Source organism: Myotis daubentonii, chromosome 3, assembly GCF_963259705.1.
Source record: "Myotis daubentonii chromosome 3, mMyoDau2.1, whole genome shotgun sequence".
In the NCBI taxonomy this organism is placed as follows: Eukaryota; Metazoa; Chordata; class Mammalia; order Chiroptera; family Vespertilionidae; genus Myotis; species Myotis daubentonii.
Window position 1 is genome coordinate 56,194,582 of NC_081842.1, and position 19,714 is coordinate 56,214,295.

The 19,714-nt window shown below is 50.6% G+C and overlaps 1 protein-coding gene across 3 annotated transcripts in view; it reads left to right on the top strand.

Moving 5' to 3' along the window:
* The window catches only part of HEG1 (heart development protein with EGF like domains 1), a 99,940-nt gene that overhangs the window by 42,458 nt on the left and 37,768 nt on the right, over positions 1-19,714 (top strand). For 2 of the 3 annotated variants that reach the window (XM_059687602.1, XM_059687604.1), the window contains 7 exons: positions 1,688-1,930; positions 2,607-3,953; positions 5,924-6,040; positions 6,726-6,845; positions 12,467-12,570; positions 15,814-15,872; positions 16,113-16,273. In XM_059687602.1, coding sequence (XP_059543585.1) covers positions 1,688-1,930; positions 2,607-3,953; positions 5,924-6,040; positions 6,726-6,845; positions 12,467-12,570; positions 15,814-15,872; positions 16,113-16,273 — 2,151 coding nt within the window. The remainder of the gene's footprint in view (positions 1-1,687; positions 1,931-2,606; positions 3,954-5,923; positions 6,041-6,725; positions 6,846-12,466; positions 12,571-15,813; positions 15,873-16,112; positions 16,274-19,714) is intronic. The other variant, XM_059687603.1, reaches the window with a different exon arrangement.

Sequence of the window (19,714 nt, forward strand, 5' to 3'; positions counted from 1 at the left end):
CTCAGCTCTCCAGCCTCCCCGGCGGGTCTTCCATGGGTCCCCCAAGCCCTTCAGTCCGAGTCAAGCAACCTCCTCCCCTGGCTCCTGGGTGCTGGCTCCTGGGTGCTGGGTGCTGCTCCAGGCCCTGTGCACCCCTGTCCCCCACTCACTCCTGTCCCTCAGTGAAGGCAGACCTCTCGCGAGGTGAACCTACCTAACCCTCAGCTTCACCTTCGTTTTCCTTTGGGGTGTGTCCATGGGGCAGCAAGAGCTAGTCTGGTCTGGGAATAAACATAAGAACCAGGAGAAGAGCCTGTTTTCTCTCATAGAGCCAGATTATGGAGTAGTTAGGCCAAGAAAAACTGATCCTCACTTCCATGCCCGAAAAAGGAAGAAAGGGATATTTATTCACGCATCACCTGTCCCTATTCCATCCCCACCAAGAAAATAAAACAAATGCATCCAAAACACACACACACACACACACACACACACACCCCAAGCCTACCGTTAACCTCTGATCACATACCATTTCTCATGGATGTGTCAGGCCACACCTCACTGGTCCTACCAGGAGGTGAGAGCCTTCGGGGTCATGTGGGCTCCCTGCTCGGTCTCATCAGAAGGTGTAAAGCCCCAGTAGGATTGTTAGTCTTTTGCCCACTGTTCACCTCCCCCGCAGCCACCACCATGTCCCTGACACAAACTCTGTTTATTATGTATCGCCCGGCAAAACCCAATATTGATCCTGTTCACGTAAGTACCAAACCTTCCCATGAGTCCAGGTCCCCTGCACATGCTGACCCGCGGCGCCTCCCGCGTGTCCGTCACTGACAGGCGTCTGCAGGAACACCGCACGCCCGGCTTCCTCAGATAAAGACCCCGAGGAAACCCAGGGAGCATTCGGGCTAACGTAGTCCAGGAAACGATCATATTCCTGAGACTCAAGTCCATGCCCTTGTTGTCTCCCCTGCATTGACCCCCGCCCCCTGCACTGACCTGTCATCCCCTTTTCAATCTTCTTTTTTTTTTTTAAATTTTTCCTTTTTATTGAATTTATTGGGGTGACACTGGTTAACAAAAGTATACAGGTTTCAGGTGCACAACTTTACAACACATCATCTGTACACTCACCGTATTGTGTGTTCCCCACCCCAAGTGAAAGTCTCTGTCCATCACCATTAATCGCCCCTAGGCCCTTCTTCACTTCCTCCCGCCCCCTTCCTCCCAGCAGTCGGCAATCCCCACAGTGCTGTCCGGTCCATGAGTTCTTCTGTTTTGCTCAACATCCCTTCATTTCCCCCACAGCTGTCAGCATGCTCTCTATCTGTGTCTGTCTTTATTTTGCAATTACAGTGGGGCCTTGACTTACGAGTTCAATTCGTTCTGTGACGGAGCTCGTAACTCAAATTACTCGTATGTCAGATCAAAAGTGAACGAGTGAGACACGTGATGCTGGGCTCATGTTGTGGCGTTCACTGTGACGTTCGCTGCGCCAACTAGCGGTGGGGTATCTGAAGCTGGCTCGTAACCCGAATTTTAGCTCGCAACTCAAAGCAAAATATCGGCCGAGAGACGGCTCATATCTCGAAAAACTCGTTAGTCGGGACACTCGTAAGTCAAGGCCCCACTGTAGTTCATTTTGTTTATTCCGTTCCACATATGAGTGAAATCCTGTGGTGTTGTCTTCCCCTTTTCAATCTTGTAGCCACTGAAGATAGTCCTGAGCTGGGAGTCAGTGCCGACACACAGCAGGGGTCCGAGGGAACACCCGGAGCCCGCGCTCACAGCCCCCACACTTCAGCCACCTTCACCGGAAACGGGGAGCGCACACTGCGATCTGTCACCAACCGGACTTCCGGGGATGAGGGGCGCTCCCAGACGGCACCCCGAGAAGCAGAGAGCGCCACTCCACATGGGAACGTGACCGCGGCCGGGAAGGCTCTCGGAGGTGATGTGCTGGATCCCTCCCCGCTCTCCTTCAGCTCATCTCTCAGCTTGCTCACGGTCCCAGAATGATTAAGTTCGCATCCACCCCAAGTACCTTACAAGCTCTTTAGGACGAGAATTTTCTGGGTTCTCCCCCCTCCCCCCCTCCCCAGCTCACCCCCCACTTACCTAAGGCATGTGCCAGTGGTGTCTGCCAGGATGCTTAGATAAAAGAGAACAGCCACTTTGCGGCTCAGGCCAGCCTCCTGGGAAAGAAATCTCTCATTCTTCAGAGAATGGAAAGTTGGGAGGGTTTTCCTTTTTCCATTTAGACATAACAATTGTTCTATTTGGGGTCTTAAGAGCTTTTAAGATACCCATTTGCTTTTATCAAGAAAGGCCTGTGGAAGGACTCTGGGCCTGTTCCCGGTTCTTTGGGCCCTGGCCCCACTTCTCTTTTCTTACCATTTCCTTTGCTGCCACTGCGTTCCCCACCGGAGGGGAGCCTGCCCTCAGACGCAGGCCCTGCCTGCCTTCTGCGCGGCCTCTCGGAGAGCTCGCCTTGGAGACCGCGTCTCCAAAGGAAGTGATTCGCCCGCCGGCGCTCACAGATCGGACACGGGCCGTCTGTCCTCAGTGGGTGTCCAGGGGTTTGCCTGTTTGTTCCGTTGACCTAACTTTGGTTTTTCCCTTTGCAGTCACTGGAATGATCTACCATCCGGCGGGCGGCACAGACACCGAACGGAGGCCTCCCAGCCACCACACAGACCACACCTACGTCTCCTCCACTTTCACCAAAGGGGAGCGAGCGCTGCTATCCATCACAGACAACAGCTCAGCCCCGGACGCGAGGGAGAGCTCGACCTCTTCTGGGAAGATCTCAAACTCTTCACGTTCGGGCGGTCCTCCCTCTTCTCAGGCTCAGACGGAAAGAAGTAACGTCCCCTCCTACGGAGGGGCTCCTCCTGCCACGGAGTCACTGGGCCTGCGTCCAGCCCACCTCCCATTCTACACCCCGACCGTGAACACGTCGGGCACCGTGGACCTCCTGGGCACACGAACTGGATCCGTCAGTGACTCGTCCCCTTCGTCGGGGCTCCCGCTGCCCCCACCCTCAGTGTCACAGCCCCACCAGCCCCTCTCCTCCACCTTATCATCCACCAGGGCCTCCGCTCACCCACGGGAGTCCACCCCCGACGCGCCCACACCTCTGCCTTCCTCGCCACCCCCTTCGCCCGGATCCCTGACAGTCCCTGCCCCCGTCTCAGTGTCTGTGTCCCAGGCAACCCTTTCGCCTTCATCTCTTACGTTGGCCCTGCCCAGGGCCAGGGACACTCCCGTGACGCCAGTTCGGACGGCAACAGTGGCATCGTCGGTGCCAACGCTCTCCCGCAGTCAAACAGCAGATCCTGAGAATCAGAGCAACCCACACCACGAACACGTGGCCACCGAATCAAAGCCCCCGAGCTGGGAGTCTCTGCCCACAGAGGCCACCGGAGCTGAAACCGTGAGCTCTGCTTCGGGGATCCCCGTGGCCCCCGCTTTAACAGAGTCCTCCACGGAGCCAACCCTTCCAGCCACAAGCACCCGCTTGGCCCGGACCACGCCAGCGGTGACAGCCACCACTCCCAAGACGCCCCCTCCCCCCGTGCCCACCCCCAGCCCCTCATCAAGCACAGCCACTCCGATGGCTGGCCCCGCCGCAGTGCAGACCACGGCTGGGAAACGGTTCTTGCCGACCAGCCCTGAAATGCCAGCGCCACGGATCTCCACAGAAGTCGTCGTTACCACCAAAAGGAGCCGAGCGCCTGTCGGTGACACCACCCGATGGAGCTCCCTGACCAGTGCACCCACATCAGCAACAGTACTGACCACAGAGCCGGGCGTTTCCGAAGGGGACATCCCCGCTCCCCCTTTCCTCAGGACGACTCCCTCTCCCAGGAGCACGGACGCTTCTCCAGCCGAAGTGTCGTCTCCCCTGGCCACCACCTCCCGTGCTCAGCGCGGCACGCAGTCACCCCCGGCACGGTCGTCTCCAGCCTCAGGTAGCACAGTCACGCGGGCACACTCAGTGCGGGCGGGGGTGCGTGGGGTGTGCGGCAGCGGCTGCTGTTGGCAACAGCACAGTGTTACAGTGTTGGATGATCTCCAGTGCTTCCTGTAGAAGCACCTAAAGCATAAAGTAATGTCACCGTGGACCTAATCTTCTCACCCCTGAGTTACGTAATTCCTCCCGAAACAGGAGGAGAGGATGCCACTGGCTGGGCGACATCAGTAGACGGTGTAGCAGAGCAGCCGCTTGTAATGTCCCGTAACTGAAAGAGCTTTCCGAGCACGCCCTTAACTCTCCTGGAGCGGGGCGGCCGCGATGCTGGGCGGGAGGGTAGAGGGAACACAGTCAAGAAGCTTTAGGTGGCCTGGCCAAGGCATGGAGTGCATCGGGGGCTGCTCCCCGGTCAGAGCCCGCGCTTCTGAGCCGGGCAGGTGGCTCCACAGTCACCAGGGAGGCTTCCCTTGGTCCAGGGGAAGCCCTGGCCCCTTGGTGTCCCTCAGATTATGTTGCTGGTTGGTAGATGTGTGTGTGTTGGGCGGGGGGGTGGGGGAAGAGGGTAGGTGGGCATGTTCAATAAGATGGTGACGGACTAATCTGTCCCATAGTGACTGCATTGTGCCTGAGGTTATCGTGAAGTTCCTGGTACACACATGACTCTGTCATGTAAGGAAAGGTAGAAGTAAGACGATCTGTCTTTTGATGTCCTGTTTAAAATTATACATGTGGCTTGTCCAGACCCAGGAAGGCCAGCTGCCGGTGCTGATGGGGTGAAATGGAGATGATGCCCTATAGAAAGTGCTCTGTGGTGACTACAGCAGGGACTGTCAGCAGTCTGGTGGCTGGAGGGTCATGCCCCGCCTGCCAGCCCCACGGTGCCATGAGGCTCGGTGCCCCCTCTGATCCCAGCGGCTCTGGGAAACGAAAGCTGGATCCTTCCCCTGCTTCAGAGTTCACAGGGCTTTGTTTCCAGCAGCCAGCTACGCACCGTTTCCCTTTGCTGATTGTGGCCATTGCAGTGGCAGCTGTGGGTGGGAGTTAGCGTCATTGCTGGCTGGTGACGTGCATTCTGCAGCAGGACCCATGGGCTCAGTGCTTGCTGGTCGCTGCTGAGCTGAGATGGCTGATTTCAGGTCTATTAGAGCAGCAGCGAGGCGCAGGCAGGAGCACCATCTTTAGGGTGAGCCCATCGGTTTTCGGGGTCACTCTTTTGGAGTTAGAGACCTTGACTTCCACCTTCTTTTTCTCATCCTACCACCGATTCTCTCCTTGGAGACGATGCAGTTATTTTGTGGGAACTGGCTTTTCTATGTATATGTCAGAAACCTTGACTAGGGAGCGTGACAATGCAGGTTACACAGACCGAAGCACAGAGCTGTGGCCACTGCCCTTGGGAGCTGGGAGTCCAAGGTGACCTTGAAGCCAGAGCATCCCTGGGTCCAGATGAACCCTACAGGGCTCGTTGAGCTGGCACGGTCATGCTCACCTCCAGTCGGTTTTCTAAGCGAGGGCACAGCACGTGGAGGCCCGCATGTTATTGCATTGTGAGGTTTTCGGATACAGGGAAACCTTGCTGCAGGAGGATGGGTGACCAGGGATCCTTTTCCCCTTAATATGTGTTTTAAATGGGCATTAGTTCCAGTAGAATTTTCCAAGTATCACAGAGGCAGAGTAATCGTCTGTCCTGAGCGGAGTGACCCGTGAGCAGCATGTGAACCGGTTCTTGCGCTCAGGGTCCGGTTGTCCGGCGCCGTGTCTGCCCACCAGCGAGTGCCGGAACCCAGGCCCACCGCGTCTCAGTCGCCCCTCTCGGGAACCCACTCTGTGTTCGTACTGTGGCCTTTCAGGGCAAGTAAACAGAAATAAGTGAGGATCAAATATTAGCCAGGAGGATTAAATATTTACCGAGGGCTGCCTTTACATTTGCTGTGCGGTTAACTGCTCTATTCCTGGAATGTGTTTTAGTGAACAGCTGCGCCCCTAACCCTTGCCTCCACGATGGGAAATGCGTTGTGGACCCCGCCCGCCGTGGCCATCGATGCGTATGCTCACCTTCCTGGCAAGGGGAGGACTGCAGTGTGGGTAAGAGGAAAAGCCATCTCCGGGGTCTACAGTGCAGTAGCACATCGGGAGGCAGCAGGCTCGTTTTTTCTCCAAATGCAGGGGAGTAAGATTTTTAAATTGATGCCCTGCTGACTTGAGGTTAACACGCTCGTTGTCGTCTGCAGAATAATGTCGGACAGCGAGGCTGGCAGGTCTCCACGATCTGCCCTCATTCTGTGGGCTCCATACACTCCTGCCACACTGGGCCCTGCACAGCTCCCCAAGCACCCCTCTGCTTTGCTCTTCTGGCCTCCACTGTGCTGGTGCCTCAGCCTAGAACCACCCCCCACCACCACCACCCATCTCCACCTGCTTATTAAAGTTCTTCTAGTCTTAGTCCAGATATCATTTGAAACAGTCTTTTTTTTCTTTTTTATTGTTGATGCTATTACAGCTAGAAACAGTCTTAATCCTCCCCTCCATTAAAATCTGCTATTTTTTCTGTACTTGCAAATCCTGCCTTGTGTTTACAGTTAGCTGTCTGCATGGCAGCCTCCACCATTAATAGGCTGGTAGCCCCTTGGGAATGAGGGGAGTGTCCTACTGGTCTCTGGGGCCCCACTACACCTCGTGCCATTGGGCCCTTAGTCCACGCTTACTGTGCTGGGTTATGGTTTTGCTGTCTGATACGGATTCAGTGTGGCCTGTGTTCTGTCCTCTGCAGATGTGAATGAGTGCCTCTCCAGCCCCTGCCCGCCCCTGGCCGTGTGCAACAATACTCAGGGATCCTTCACCTGCAGATGCCCCATTGGGTACCAGCTGGAAAAGGGAATATGCAATTTGGGTAAGAGAGTTAGTCTATCTTGGGATTCTTTCTACACCACTCTATATTTTGCAAAGTGACATAAAAAGTAACGTTGCTTTTCTCCCTAATGAAAACCAACATTTGTCTGAGCTGTAGTTTAAGGAAGAGAGAAAGAAGCGGAGGCTGCCTCGTGTCCCACCACTTAGAGAGATAGCACCTTCTATGAAACCTTTTTAGTGTGCATTATATCTTTACATAGTTGAAATCATGTGATATTTGTACACATTTTACATCTTAAATACTTTCCCGTGTTAGTAAAAAACTAGAGGCCCGATGCACAAAATTCGTGCAAGAGAAGGCCTTCCCTTCCCTGGCGGCTGGCACCGGCTTCCCTCTGGCACCGGGACCCGGGCTTCCCTCGCAACCTCGGCTTCGTCCAGAAGGTTGTCCGGAAGGATGTTGGCTCTAATTAGCATATTATGCGTTTATTATTATAGATTTTATACAAACTTCTTAGTGACTGCATAAGCATGCCATCATTTGTGCATAAACTGCTTCACCATTTCACCCTGCAGTTAGAAAAAAAATATGTCCACATCAAAGAATATTCTAACTCTATTGTTTAAAAAATACATTTTAGAGAGAGAGAAAAACCCTAATTATCCTACCAAATTCACACATTCTTTTCATTTTTAGAAACAATCTTCATGTTATTATCCACAGGCAGATATATTTTTACAAAGCTGTTGCCATACTTGTACCATGCAATTTATCACATTTTGTTTCCTAATTTGATAAGACTCATGAAGCTGGTTGATTTTAGCTGTACTCACTGCTTTAAGATTAAGAAACAAACAACCCACATGGAGACCAAGGCCTGACAAGGCGCTAAGTGGCCAGGTGTCCACAATTGCTTGATTGGAAGCCAGGTTTCCAGCCTACCGTTCCTCCTGTCCCAAAATACTGTGTCAGTTGTAAGGGCTTTCTTGCACACGGTGTATAACCCTGTATTGGAATGCCCAAGCCCAGTACATAACTGGAAGAAATTAGAAGCGAAGAACATCGAGTTATTATCTAAGCTCAGTAAGGAAACTGGCTGGTAAAGTGACTCATCTTTGAACCATCTTAAATCACCCAGTGTGATACTTAACACACAGAAAGTACTCAGTAAATTTTTTTGCCAGAACGGATTTTTTTGTCTTTTGAAAATATCATTTGCATGAACTCCTATTGCCTATAGCAGTGATGGCGAACCTTTTGAGCTCGGCGTGTCAGCATTTTGAAAAATCCTAACTTAACTCTGGTGCCGTGTCACATATAGAAATTTTTTTGATATTTGCAACTATAGTAAAACAAAGACATATTTTTTATATTTATTTTATATAGTTAAATGCCATTTAACAAAGAAAGATCAACCAAAAAAATGAGTTCGCGTGTTACCTCTGACACGCGTGTCATAGGTTCGCCATCACTGGCCTATAGGCTAAGGGGAATCATCAGACTTTTTAGAAGGTTGTGTCAAACAACAAAACTAAAACAACTAGTAACGAGTGTGAGGTTCTTTATTCAAGGGAAGCCACCCATGGAGGGGAGCGCAGGGCCTCCCAGGCGCGGAGCACTCCTCCTGAGGGACTGTGGGCAAGAGCGAGTGTTACAGAAGGTTAGAAGTGGGACCGAGGGGGGAAAAGGGTGTAATTGGCGGGGGTTGCATATCTGACCTTATTTAGAAAAATTAAGGAACGAGGAAATAAGTATAGAGCTCAGGGCTGGCTTGGTGTTGGAGAGTGGCTGGCTGGAAACATGGTGTTTCTGGCCCAGCAGAGCCTACATGAAAGCTGTCCCTGGCAGGAGCAGCTCCATCTTGGGCCTAGAAATTTATTTCAACAGTTGCTACCCTACTGAACTAATGGTAGGATTTTGAAAATTGGTTAAAATACAAGGGTTAAATCAAAGCATTATTTAAAGAAAGAAAAATCTAGGAATATAGATACCAGTCAAAATCCAGAATTCCTCTTGTTCTAATAGTTTATTTGCTTTTGGGGAACCTGTTCCCTTTAGCTACACCCTATAAGCCAGGAGTTTTGGATTAGGAATGGAGAAGGTGAACATGATTTTGTTCGGAAGCGGTGTGCAAAGTACACCTGTCCGAGAACGCAGATGCCCAGCTGCCAGCCCCAGGGCCACCACCTGCAGCCCATGACCCCTGAGCCTCAATTTCCTCATCTGTAAAACCAGGTTACCCCCTGGTCTGCGTCCCACTCAGGCTTATTGTGAACATCAAATAAAATAATGTATTTGAGCTAGTGTTGAAAATGGTAGTGTTCAGGAGCACTCCAAGAAAAGAAAAGAAAATGGTAGAGTCCTCCAGACAGGAGGTATCATTTAACATTAGTCTTTAGCCTCTTGGGCCACTTGGTCTAGAATTGAAAGCAATGAAAATAATAAACTACTCTGAATACAAAGGAATAAGTATGGGTGTTAAAAAAAATCATTTCAATAACCTGTGTAAATCAATAGTTAAATTTGAAGTAAAGAATTGCCTTAACCCGGCTGGTGTGGCTCAGTGGTGGAATGTTGACCTATGAACCTGGAGGTAACGGTTCAATTCATGGTCAGGGGACATGGCCAGGTTGTGGGCTTGATCCTCAGTAGAGGATGTGCAGGAAGTAGCCGATCAATGATTCTTTCTCATCATTGATGTTTCTATCTCTCTCTCCTCTCTTCCTCTCTGACAGCAATAAAAATATATTTTTTTAAAGTTGCCTGAAAGCCAGGTGATATAACTGCAGGCATGAGGATGTCTGTGTGCCAGGGAGAGTGCAGGGGCTGGGAGGATGCCATGTGATGCCATCTTCACGTGCACATTCACACTGAAAGTGGAGGTCACGTTTGCTGTCGTGATTTAGAAGAGATTTGTGTACTTAGCATTTGCAACCTGTATATTTCTATACTGAGTGTCTGGATGTAAGCCTGGACCTGTGAGATGTAAAGATGAAGGAGCAGATGACGGTTCTGGAAGCCTGTGTGTGGAGTGTCCCAGGGGCACCAGTATTGGGAGGAGAGTGGGTCGATTGTGTTAACAATCATCTTTCCCTTTTCAAGTCATTTAACTTCATTGTTCATAAACATCAGAGGAACATGCAAATTAGAGCATGCTGAAATGCTTTCATTTGGCCAAGAATGTTTCAAAGAGCTCCCTGCTGCTCAGAAAGAGTCCTAAGCAGCTGGCTCCACTGAACTGTAGAACAAGCAAAAAGATGTTAAATAAGGATTAAGGGCTTCAGACAGTAAGTATAAGATGTTAAATGTTTTCCCTGGCTCATTTGTGGGCCTTTTTCTTAATTCAGCAAGCAAGCTTTCTGTGAAAAAGCAGCTTCAGGGGTTTCTGTGTTTCGGGTTATTATTTTTTTCCTGTCCAGAAGGGACGATAGGAATTTAATATAAAAGAAGATAAGAGCCAGTTATAAAGCAGTCGGTACTAATGTTTGGTTGCCTGCCCATTTGTAAGTTCCATTCCCCTCAGGCCCAATCAGCACAAATTGATGTTAACTAGAATTTTATTTTATGAGTGACATGGGCCTTGAAAGTGGGGCTGCTCTCTTTCGTGTATGAATCCCACATTATCCTGAACATGGGTCGTTCCATTACGTGGCTTATCATCGTGGAGTCTGGCGGCCCCCTGGAGTGGGGCCCCCTTACAGAGGTTTGGAGCCTTTCTCTGTAGCACCGTGATTGTCCTCAGAACAGCAGATATTTCCTGTTGCGCACACCAAACAAGTCAGTACAAGACTAATGACGTGGCTATTCCTCGGAGGGCTGAGGTGTAGATAGACTTGGAAGATGGGCACACATGAAGTTCAATATTCATGTTGGCTCTTGGGAGCTGCGCAACCTTGGGAAGTTACAGTGATAAAGTGGGCATTTCCTCTGAACAAAAGGAATAGGTGTTGATGGGGTGACTCTAAGGAGTAGAGGAAACCTAAGCATGCCCTTGAACGTGAGGATTTGTCGACTTGGTGAAAGACCTAGAGTGCAAGAGCTCTCCTCTCTCTGAAGCAAGCATGTCAAACTCAAGGGCTAACGGGCCAAATAAACAAGGTTTAAGTTTATGTGGGCCGCAAAAGAACAAAAGCTTCAATTTTCATAGAAACGTAGTTTTATTTCAATAGAGACATGCTGAATACAAAGGGCTGAAATAAATGAGTAATTGTTAACATAAAATAATAGAACATTTTAATAAAAATTAATATTTTTTCTTAAACATTAACTTACCAGACACTGAATAACTGCACAAAGTAATAAGCACGATGCAGATAAACCTATTTTTCTTATTCTCTGAAAGCGAAATATTTCCTGCTGCTCACACCAAACAAGTCAGTACAAGACTAATGACGTGGCAATCGGCTGCTAAAATATTTGCTGCTAGTACAGTGGGGCCTTGACTTACGAATTTAATTCATTCTGAGACTGAGCTTGTTAAGGAGCTCATTAACTCAAATTACTCTATCAACTCAATGCAAAAAATCGGCCGAGAGACAGCTGGTATCTCAAAAAACTCGTTAGTCGGGACACTTGTAAGTCAAGGCCCCACTGTATTAGTGGAGAGAAATGGTGCACCTGTGAGTAAGGCATGTAAGGGAAATGAATGCAACACAATGATAGTAATCAGCCATTAGCGAATGTTGTAGTTCATTATTAATAATTATGTATACCAGAATATTGTAAAAATTAAGTTGCGAAATTTTTATTAAAACATACCGGTTTCTTACATACCATTATATTGGCTGGGCTGCAAAAATATTCATTGTGGGCCACATGCGGCCCGTGTGCCATAAGTTTGACATGCTTGCTCTAAAGTGCTATGCCCGGCCAGTGTGGCTTAGTGGTTGAGTGTAGGCCTATGAACCAGGAGGTCACAGTTCGATTCCCAGTCAGGGCACATGCCCAGGTTTCAGTCTCAATCCCCAGTGTGGGGCATGCAGGAGGCAGCTGATCAATTATTCTCTCTCATCATTGATGTTTCTATCTCTCTCTCCCTCTCTGAAATCTCTCTCTATATAAAGCCTAATATGCAAAGTGTCCCCTTTGGTGTTTGACCGACTGGGAGTTCGATCGCTCGCTATGACGTGTGCTGACCACCAGGGGGTGGCGCGGAATGAATGAAGGCCCTGGCTGACAGCCGGCAGCTGCTAGGGACACTACCTGTGCACAAATTTTATGTACTGAGCCTCTAGTAAATAAAGCATTATGGGGCCTGAGGAGCACTTTTTGTGTCTAGCCCCATGTCTCCCTCCTGGGATTATGTAGTTTCGGCCAGCTCATCTTTCTTCTTTGTCACAGCTTTACTGGGCATCTATTATGGGAAGGCCGCTAGAGAGATGTCAGGAAGGCTCCTCTCAGCAGCCCTCCCTTCCACACAAAGGGCTCCTTGGAGTCTCTCACCCACAGAGTTACTCAGTCTGAGCCATCAGCTCAGCTCAGTAGGTGCTCGCCGTCACGGAGAGGCGCCCAGAGAGGGGAGGTGGTCTCCACCCTCAAGGAGAAAGAACCGCACAGAGATGGTCTTCGAGGTGGGATAAGCCACCTCGAAATTTACAGGCACTCAGCCGTGTGTAGGTCAACCTCTCGTGTAGCCTCACGGGTTATGTTTTTATTTTCAGTTAGAACCTTTGTGACAGAGTTTAAATTGAAGAAAACGTTTCCTAATTCCACCGTGGAGAAACCTTCGGACCTACATGAAGTTGAAAGTGAGGTCACCAAGACGGTAAGTTTTCTGAAAGGCATCTTACTTCTAGGCCTTTGTTTTCTAGAATAGATTTCATTGGGATTGGGAGCCTCCTGGGGGTCAGCTGTGTCTCCGGGCTGTTTGTGTCTGTTACGTTTGGAAGGTAAACTTCAGGGTAGAATAAAGGCCTCTCCGAGCCAGGGGGCGGTGTGGAGAGGCAGTGGACCCCAGGAGGAGGGTTTCTTCGAACGTGTCCTCGCCGGCAGCCTTTGTCGGTGGGTTGCGGGTTCTTTTCCATGCGCACACTGACAGGCACAGACATGTAGGTGACGTGAACCTGTGAAAGCTGTTGGTGAAGAGGAAAGACCCAGAGCATCCTGCTGGCCCTCCTGCCGTTGACCTGCTGTGTGACGTTCTCGGGGTTAGGAACATGGAGAGGATAGCGCCCTTTTCCTTAAGGGAGTGCCAAAGCGGAGCAGTCAGTCCTGATTACCCAGGGGGAGGATTCATTGCATAGAGCAGCAGTTCTCAACCTGTGGGTCACGACCCCTTTGGGGGTCAAACGACCCTTTCACAGGGGTCGCCTAAGACCATCGGAAAACATATATAATGACATTGTTTTTGTGATTAATCACTATGCTTTAATTATGTTCAATTTGTAACAATGAAATTGGGGGTCACCACAACATGAGGAACTGTATTTTTTTTAAATATATTTTACTGATTTTTTACAGAGAGGAAGGGAGAGAGACAGAGAGCCAGAAACACCGATGAGAGAGAAACATCGATCAGCCGCCTCCTGCACACTCCCCACCGGGGACACGCCCACAACCCAGGCACATGCCCCTGACTGGAATCGAACTCGGGACCCTTCAGTCCGCAGGCCGACGCTCTATCCACTGAGCCAAACCGGTTTCGGCGAGGAACTGTATTAAAGGGTCGCGGCATTAGGAAGGTTGAGAACCACTGACATAGATTATCGAGGGGCCTTTGATTCTTCTTTCCCTCTCGGCTTACTTTTTGTCAGGGAAACAAGAAGGAAGGAAGGGAGGAGGGAGGGAGGGAAAGAGGGAGAGAGGGAGGAAGGAAGGAAGAAAGAAAATGGAGAGGAAGAAAGAAGAGATGAAATGAAACAGTATATTTTGCCTCTTGGCTGCTATGTGAGTCTAAGATTTAGTGTCTAGAAAACCAAAGTTTGCCATTAAAATAAGTTTTAGAGATCAGTCTATTTCTGATTTCAGTTTTACTTGTTCCGTATGGGTGAGAGTTAGTGTACTAGCCAAAACCTCGAGGACTTTACAGGACTGTGGAATTTATTTGCAAACTTTAGATGGCAGTTCTGTTTCCGTATCTCCTGCGCTTCTGCTCTGACAGGGTGTGACAGGTGCCTCACTAAGGTATTCTGACACCGTGACCGATGGAAAACGGAGGTCCTGGAAGCTGACGATGCTGCCTGAGCTCACACTGAGCAGGTGCCAGGTTAGGGAACAGGCCGCCAGACCATCCTCAGGCCTGACACCAGTTGCAAATTCAGGGATCCCCAGGCCACCCTCAGATTTGACAATTCACTAGGACTCACAGATGGCGCCTGAAGCTGTTACACCGCGGTTATGGTTCATTACAGTGAACGGGTCCAGGTCACAGCCAGCCAAGGAAGAGAGGCGTGGGACAGGGCCCCGGAGGGTTCCAGATGCGGTGCTTTGGCCGTCCTCTCCCCACGGGGCCACGAACAGGGTTAATGCCTCTGGGCTATGATGTGCACAATATTCATGGAGTGTGCCAGCCAGGGAAGCTCACCTGAGTCTTGGTGTCTAGAGCCAATATGTTGTGCTCGCTTCAGCAGCACATGCACTAACTTAGAGCCAATACCTAGACATGGCAACTGCCCGAAGGGCTGACCTCGGGCCCCAGCCCCGCTGGAGGTCCAGGGGTTACCCTATAACTCAAAGCCTGAATCAATCATGCTGTTAGACGATCTGGAGTGGCCCAGGCCCCCGGCTAAACAAAGGCAGGCCATTCCAAAGGCTTAGAGGTTGCCTCCCAGGAGCCTAAGGCCAGACCTCTCTTGAGGCAGGGTTTAATTTCTTACTAGATGGCAGGTTTTTGTCTACTTTTACGTCTTCTAACCCTATACCTGGTATTCTTGTCACCCCACCACACCTGCCTCTTGGTCAGTCTTTCCTTGTAACATAGCACAGGGCCGAGAGCGCCGTGCACGGGGGCAGACCTTCCATTACACAGCGCTCCGAGGCTGCTCTGACTTGTTAAGTTGGACCCAGTATCAGCCCATCACTTATTAGCGAAGTGACACCCCCCCCCCAGGAAATAGTGGAGATTTAGGCAGTGACTAGAGAAGCCACTCAAGGGACCCTTCCCAAGATGCCATTCTGTTCTGAAACGCGCCACTTCTGTCTTTACCTGGGAGGGGAAAGCTTAAGAACTGATGCTAGTAATGAATCACTGCCTATCAAAATACAAAGCAGTGCCATACGAAGCCATAAAGGTCTGGTAACATCCTTGTTTGAATCCTTCTTCTGAAGAGCGAGATGTACCTGACACATGGGCCGTGAGGCCAGGTGCGTCTGCACTGCCCAAGGTATTGAGACCCTCTGCTGCCTAGAAGGAATCCCTGGCCCCAAAGTGGGGCGGGGGGGAGGGGGGGGACAGGGAAGCAGGCCTGGTGCTTTCTTTACACCCTGAGGGGGTTCCTGCTCTCTCTGAGGGCACAAGGCAAACAGGCAGAGTAACTCTTAATTTGCTCTCAACAAAAGGGTCCTTGACCCACGTAATGTAATTGCCCGTGTTTGCCGCGGGACCTATGCTTGAGTTGGGTCAACCCGCTGTACATCAGGAGGGGCCTGCTTGGGGCCTGCCAGACCTGGGGCCGCAGAAAGGAACCAGCCGTTTCGTGAGGCTCGCTCACTGTGCGAAGTCCAAATAAACAGTTGCCTCGGAGTTTTTTGAAACCCTGGGTCTTAGAAGAGATCTGCCGCTTTGAAGATGTTTTGCATCCAAGGGCGCTGCTCAGAACATCCGCCCCTGCCAAGACTTGCCCCACTGATTCACTATCTGCCTCTCTCCCTTTGTACTCGCGGGGCCACAGAATAGGAGCAGGAAGGCGTTTAAGAAGGGAACACAAAGAGGACACCCTCCTCCTAAAGCCCCCTGCTGATAACTTGATGGCTGGAAAATGCCCGTTTAACACCGAGAATAGGAAATCGGTTCCAGCCCTAAGGCTTTTGTCTAGCTCGCGGTTAACGACAAACCTGTTCTTCCTTTCAGCTGAATATGTGTTTTTCAATGTTACCTGGTTATACCCGATCCACAGTTCGTGCTTCAGGGTAAGTGCATTCGCCTGTGAACCAGTCTATAGAAAGGGGAGGATATTCGCCCATGGGTGGCAGCAATAAACCTGGGCCCTGTTTTGACCAAGCCACAGGGTGACCCAGGGCCAAAGTCACTGGACCTTCATGCCGCCCCATTCCCTCGCCGGACAATGGAGATAACGGCTCATTTTTCAAAAGCCATGGGGCCCACGTGTCATTTTAGAGCAATTAAAAGCCTACACGCTTTGCCCGTAGAGAGTCCAGCGCCGTGGTCCTGTCGCTGCAGACCACCTTCTCCCTGGCCTCCAACGTGACGCTGTTTGACCTGGCCGACGGGATGCAGAGGTGTGCCAACTCCTGCAGGTCCTCTGCTGAGGTCTGCCAGCTCTTGGGATCTCAGAGGCGCATCTTTAGAGGTGAGAGAACGGCCCTCTGGGATGACCCCCTGCCCCATACGGTTAGGCACACATCTGGGATAGAAATGGAAGGCAATTGGGGCTCAAGTTCAAGAAAGCTCATCACAGAGCCAAGCTATCTTTGAAGCAGGTGTTAAGTGAAGGACCTTCGTGTCTGTGAAGCTTTGTACATGCAGGCGTGCACATGCACAGTCTTTTTTTTTTTAATTATTTTTATTGATTTCAGAGAGGAAGGGAGAGGGAGAGAGAGATAGAAACATCAATGATGAGAGAGTATCATTGATTGGTTGCCTCCTGCATGCCCCCTACTGGAGATCAAGCCCACAACCCAGGCATGTGCCCTTGACTGGAATCGAACCTGGGACCCTTCAGTCCGAAGGCTGACGCTCTATCCATTGAGCCAAACCAGCTAGGGCACACATGCACAGTCTTGAAGTCAGCTGGTCCTTGGCCTGCTGCCCCTTCTACTCCTACACAGGAGCTGATGTAATGAAGCAGAAACCACTCTTCTTTCTCTTGAAAAACTCCTACTCTCTCTGGGGAGGCAGACGTTCACACAGAATGTACCTGCTTGTCAATACCCCAAACCGTCATGGTGATATACCATTAAGTAACAGTAGCCGGGCAGTATGACCTGCCATGTGTGTTGGTTTGCAGACTACCAGTGCACAGACACAAGACCAGACGACGGTTGCCAGCTGCCCAGTGTCAGTCAGGATAATCTCCCCATTCTTGTTCTGGCTTTATCTGTTTTGTCAAAAGTTGCTGCGGTGCATCTAGGGGAAAGCAGATGAAATGAGGGATTAGAGACAAGTTCACATTTGGGTCTTAGAGGGAGGTGTTGCCTCTGGGATGGGAAAACGGCTGGAATCAAAGGGCTGCCTCGCGAAGAGGCTTGTCCCTGCTGCCGTCTCCTAAGTGATCAAAGCGGCTCGGCCAAGCTCATTCCCTGCACGCACAGTTAGGAGGTGGCGTCTGGGTGGGCCTCCCACCTGGGCCCTGATGCTGGACCTAAGTTGTAGGTGGCAGTTGCTGTCATTCAGCATCACTGGGGAGTTAGCTTAAAACTTCAAGTCCCAGTGGACTGACTGCTCTAAACTCTGAGTCGAGAGCTCTTTGGTTTTGCTCTGTTTGTTTTTGTGATTCAGGGTCCCCATTTGGCCTCCATGGCGAGTAGGAAGGGGACCTTTCAATTCCGTCAGCACTTACCGAGTGCATCCTAGGTGGTCAGCGTGGTGTGAGGTTATGTTTTGTCCCCAGTAAATGCATTGCATGCCTTGCAAATCAAGTGGGCAAATCCTTGGCTTCGTGAGGTCCTGTTCAGAGCAGTCCTGCCCCCTCTCTGACTCCCATTCTTCCAGCGTGGATGTGTGTGGATCATGGGAAAGCACCTGTTTCCTTATTGGGGTCCCATTCTTCTTTTTTATTTTTTTAGGACTTTAATTTTTTTAGAGCAGTGTTAGGTTCACTGCAAAATTGAGAATAAGATACAGAAATATCCCACATACTCCCACATCCCCACATGTGCTGGTCCCCATACTTCGTCTCTCCTTCCAGAGCTTGTGAAAACAGAGACAGCCAGGCATCTTGGCTCAATGCGGGCTCACATCTCTGTTCTTAATCCCAGGGCTTCTCCAGGTTTTGCCAACACACCCAGCGTGGTCTATCGCCCTCTTTTCTGAGTGCTGGGGAGGCGGGCGTGACGGGAGGGAGCTCTCAGGCTCTGCCATCTGGGTGTTTCCAACATCTGGGCAGCACCGACTACTCAGGACGCGGCCATGGGAAAGGCGGGCTTTGACCCTTCAGTTCACAAAATACCTACTTCCTCTCCTTTCGGAACCCTGCAGCTCTCGTGTCTCCAGAGGTTTAGAATCCTTGGAAATCCCCCTGGCAGGGTCTCAGCCTTAGACCTACATAAGTTCCCATTGTCTGTCCGGCGGATGTCATGCCCAGGAAGGACCATGGGAACTGGGGATGTCGAACAATTACATCGCCAGGCTTCCAATGAAAATGGGATTCTGCGTGGTTCCGTTTGATGGATTTACGGTAGAAAAATTCTGTTCTTTGAGAATTTTGAGGATAGCAGCTCCTCCATTGCATGGGCAGGGCCAGCTTCCCAGGAATCTGCCTCCGTGCCGGGCGAGTAGTTAGCCAGGACACTGGATTAAGGGGCAGGATGAAAGGAAAACATGACGGGCTTCCAGAGAATATCTAATCAGGCCAGGCACTCAGGCTGGCCGCTGGACAAGGCTGGAGCTGGCCAGGCTGCCTGGCCCTGGAGGTATTCCTTCAGATTAAGGCTTGAGGGCTGGCAGCACCTTCAGAAAGTAGAGATGAGTGATTGCCGGGGGGTTAGGACCTCTCTGCTGCCAGCTTTGCAGTGTTGGCTTGGTGAGATTTTTCATTTTTTATTTTTCTCCCTTAAATACAGGCTTTTCACAATAAACAAAGGAAATTCTATCACACACACAAACAGGGTTCTGATTTAGCACGTCAGCCTCCACTGATAAAGACAGGAAACTTGGTGTTGAGAACCGAAGTTGTGTCCTAAACTTACCTCCCTGTGACCAGGCCATCCACCAGGCCCCAAGCTCTCAGGACTCAGAAAAGGAGGCTAATGCTGGGACCGCCATCCGACTCCCCCACCCCCACACTGTGTGGACATCAGCTCCTGTCATCAGACTGGCCTAGGCAGGGACAGTTTTGCCGTGCTGTGTTAAGAACTGGTTTCTGAATAGGCTGGTGTCTTCCTTAAGGTGGGAGAGGGGAGACCATCCTCACAGCACAATGTACACATTGCCCTTCTGTGGCTCTCCCCGCATCTGGACTTGCTCTTGTCTGCCAACAGCAGCAGCACATGACAGGCTTGCTTTGCCCTGTACACGGGTCTAAGTTAACTGCTTACTCTCCTGTTGGTTTCATAGTTTTGTTCTATTGTCTGTGTACCCCAATTACATGTGTCGTTTTTGGGAGGGACTTGTGTTAAGTAGTAGAATGTACCCTCATTGTGTCTGCTGTGTACAGTCCCAGAGAGGGTCCAATGTGTACAGTCCCAGAGGGTCCAATGTGTACAGTCCCAGAGGGTCCAATGTGTACAGTCCCAGAGGGCCCAATGTGTACAGTCCCAGAGAGGGTCCAATGTGTACAGTCCCAGAGGGTCCAATGTGTACAGTCCGAGAGAGGGTCCAATGTGTACAGTCCCAGAGAGGGTCCAATGTGTACAGTCCCAGAGAGGGTCCAATGTGTACAGTCCCAGAGGGTCCAAAGTGTACAATCCCAGAGAGGGCCCAATGTGTGTAATCCCAGAGAGGGTCCAATGTGTACAATCCCAGAGAGGGTCCAATGTGTACAATCCCAGAGGGTCCAATGTGTACAATCCGAGAGAGGGCCCAATGTGTACAATCCCAGAGAGGGTCCAATGTGTACAATCCCAGAGAGGGT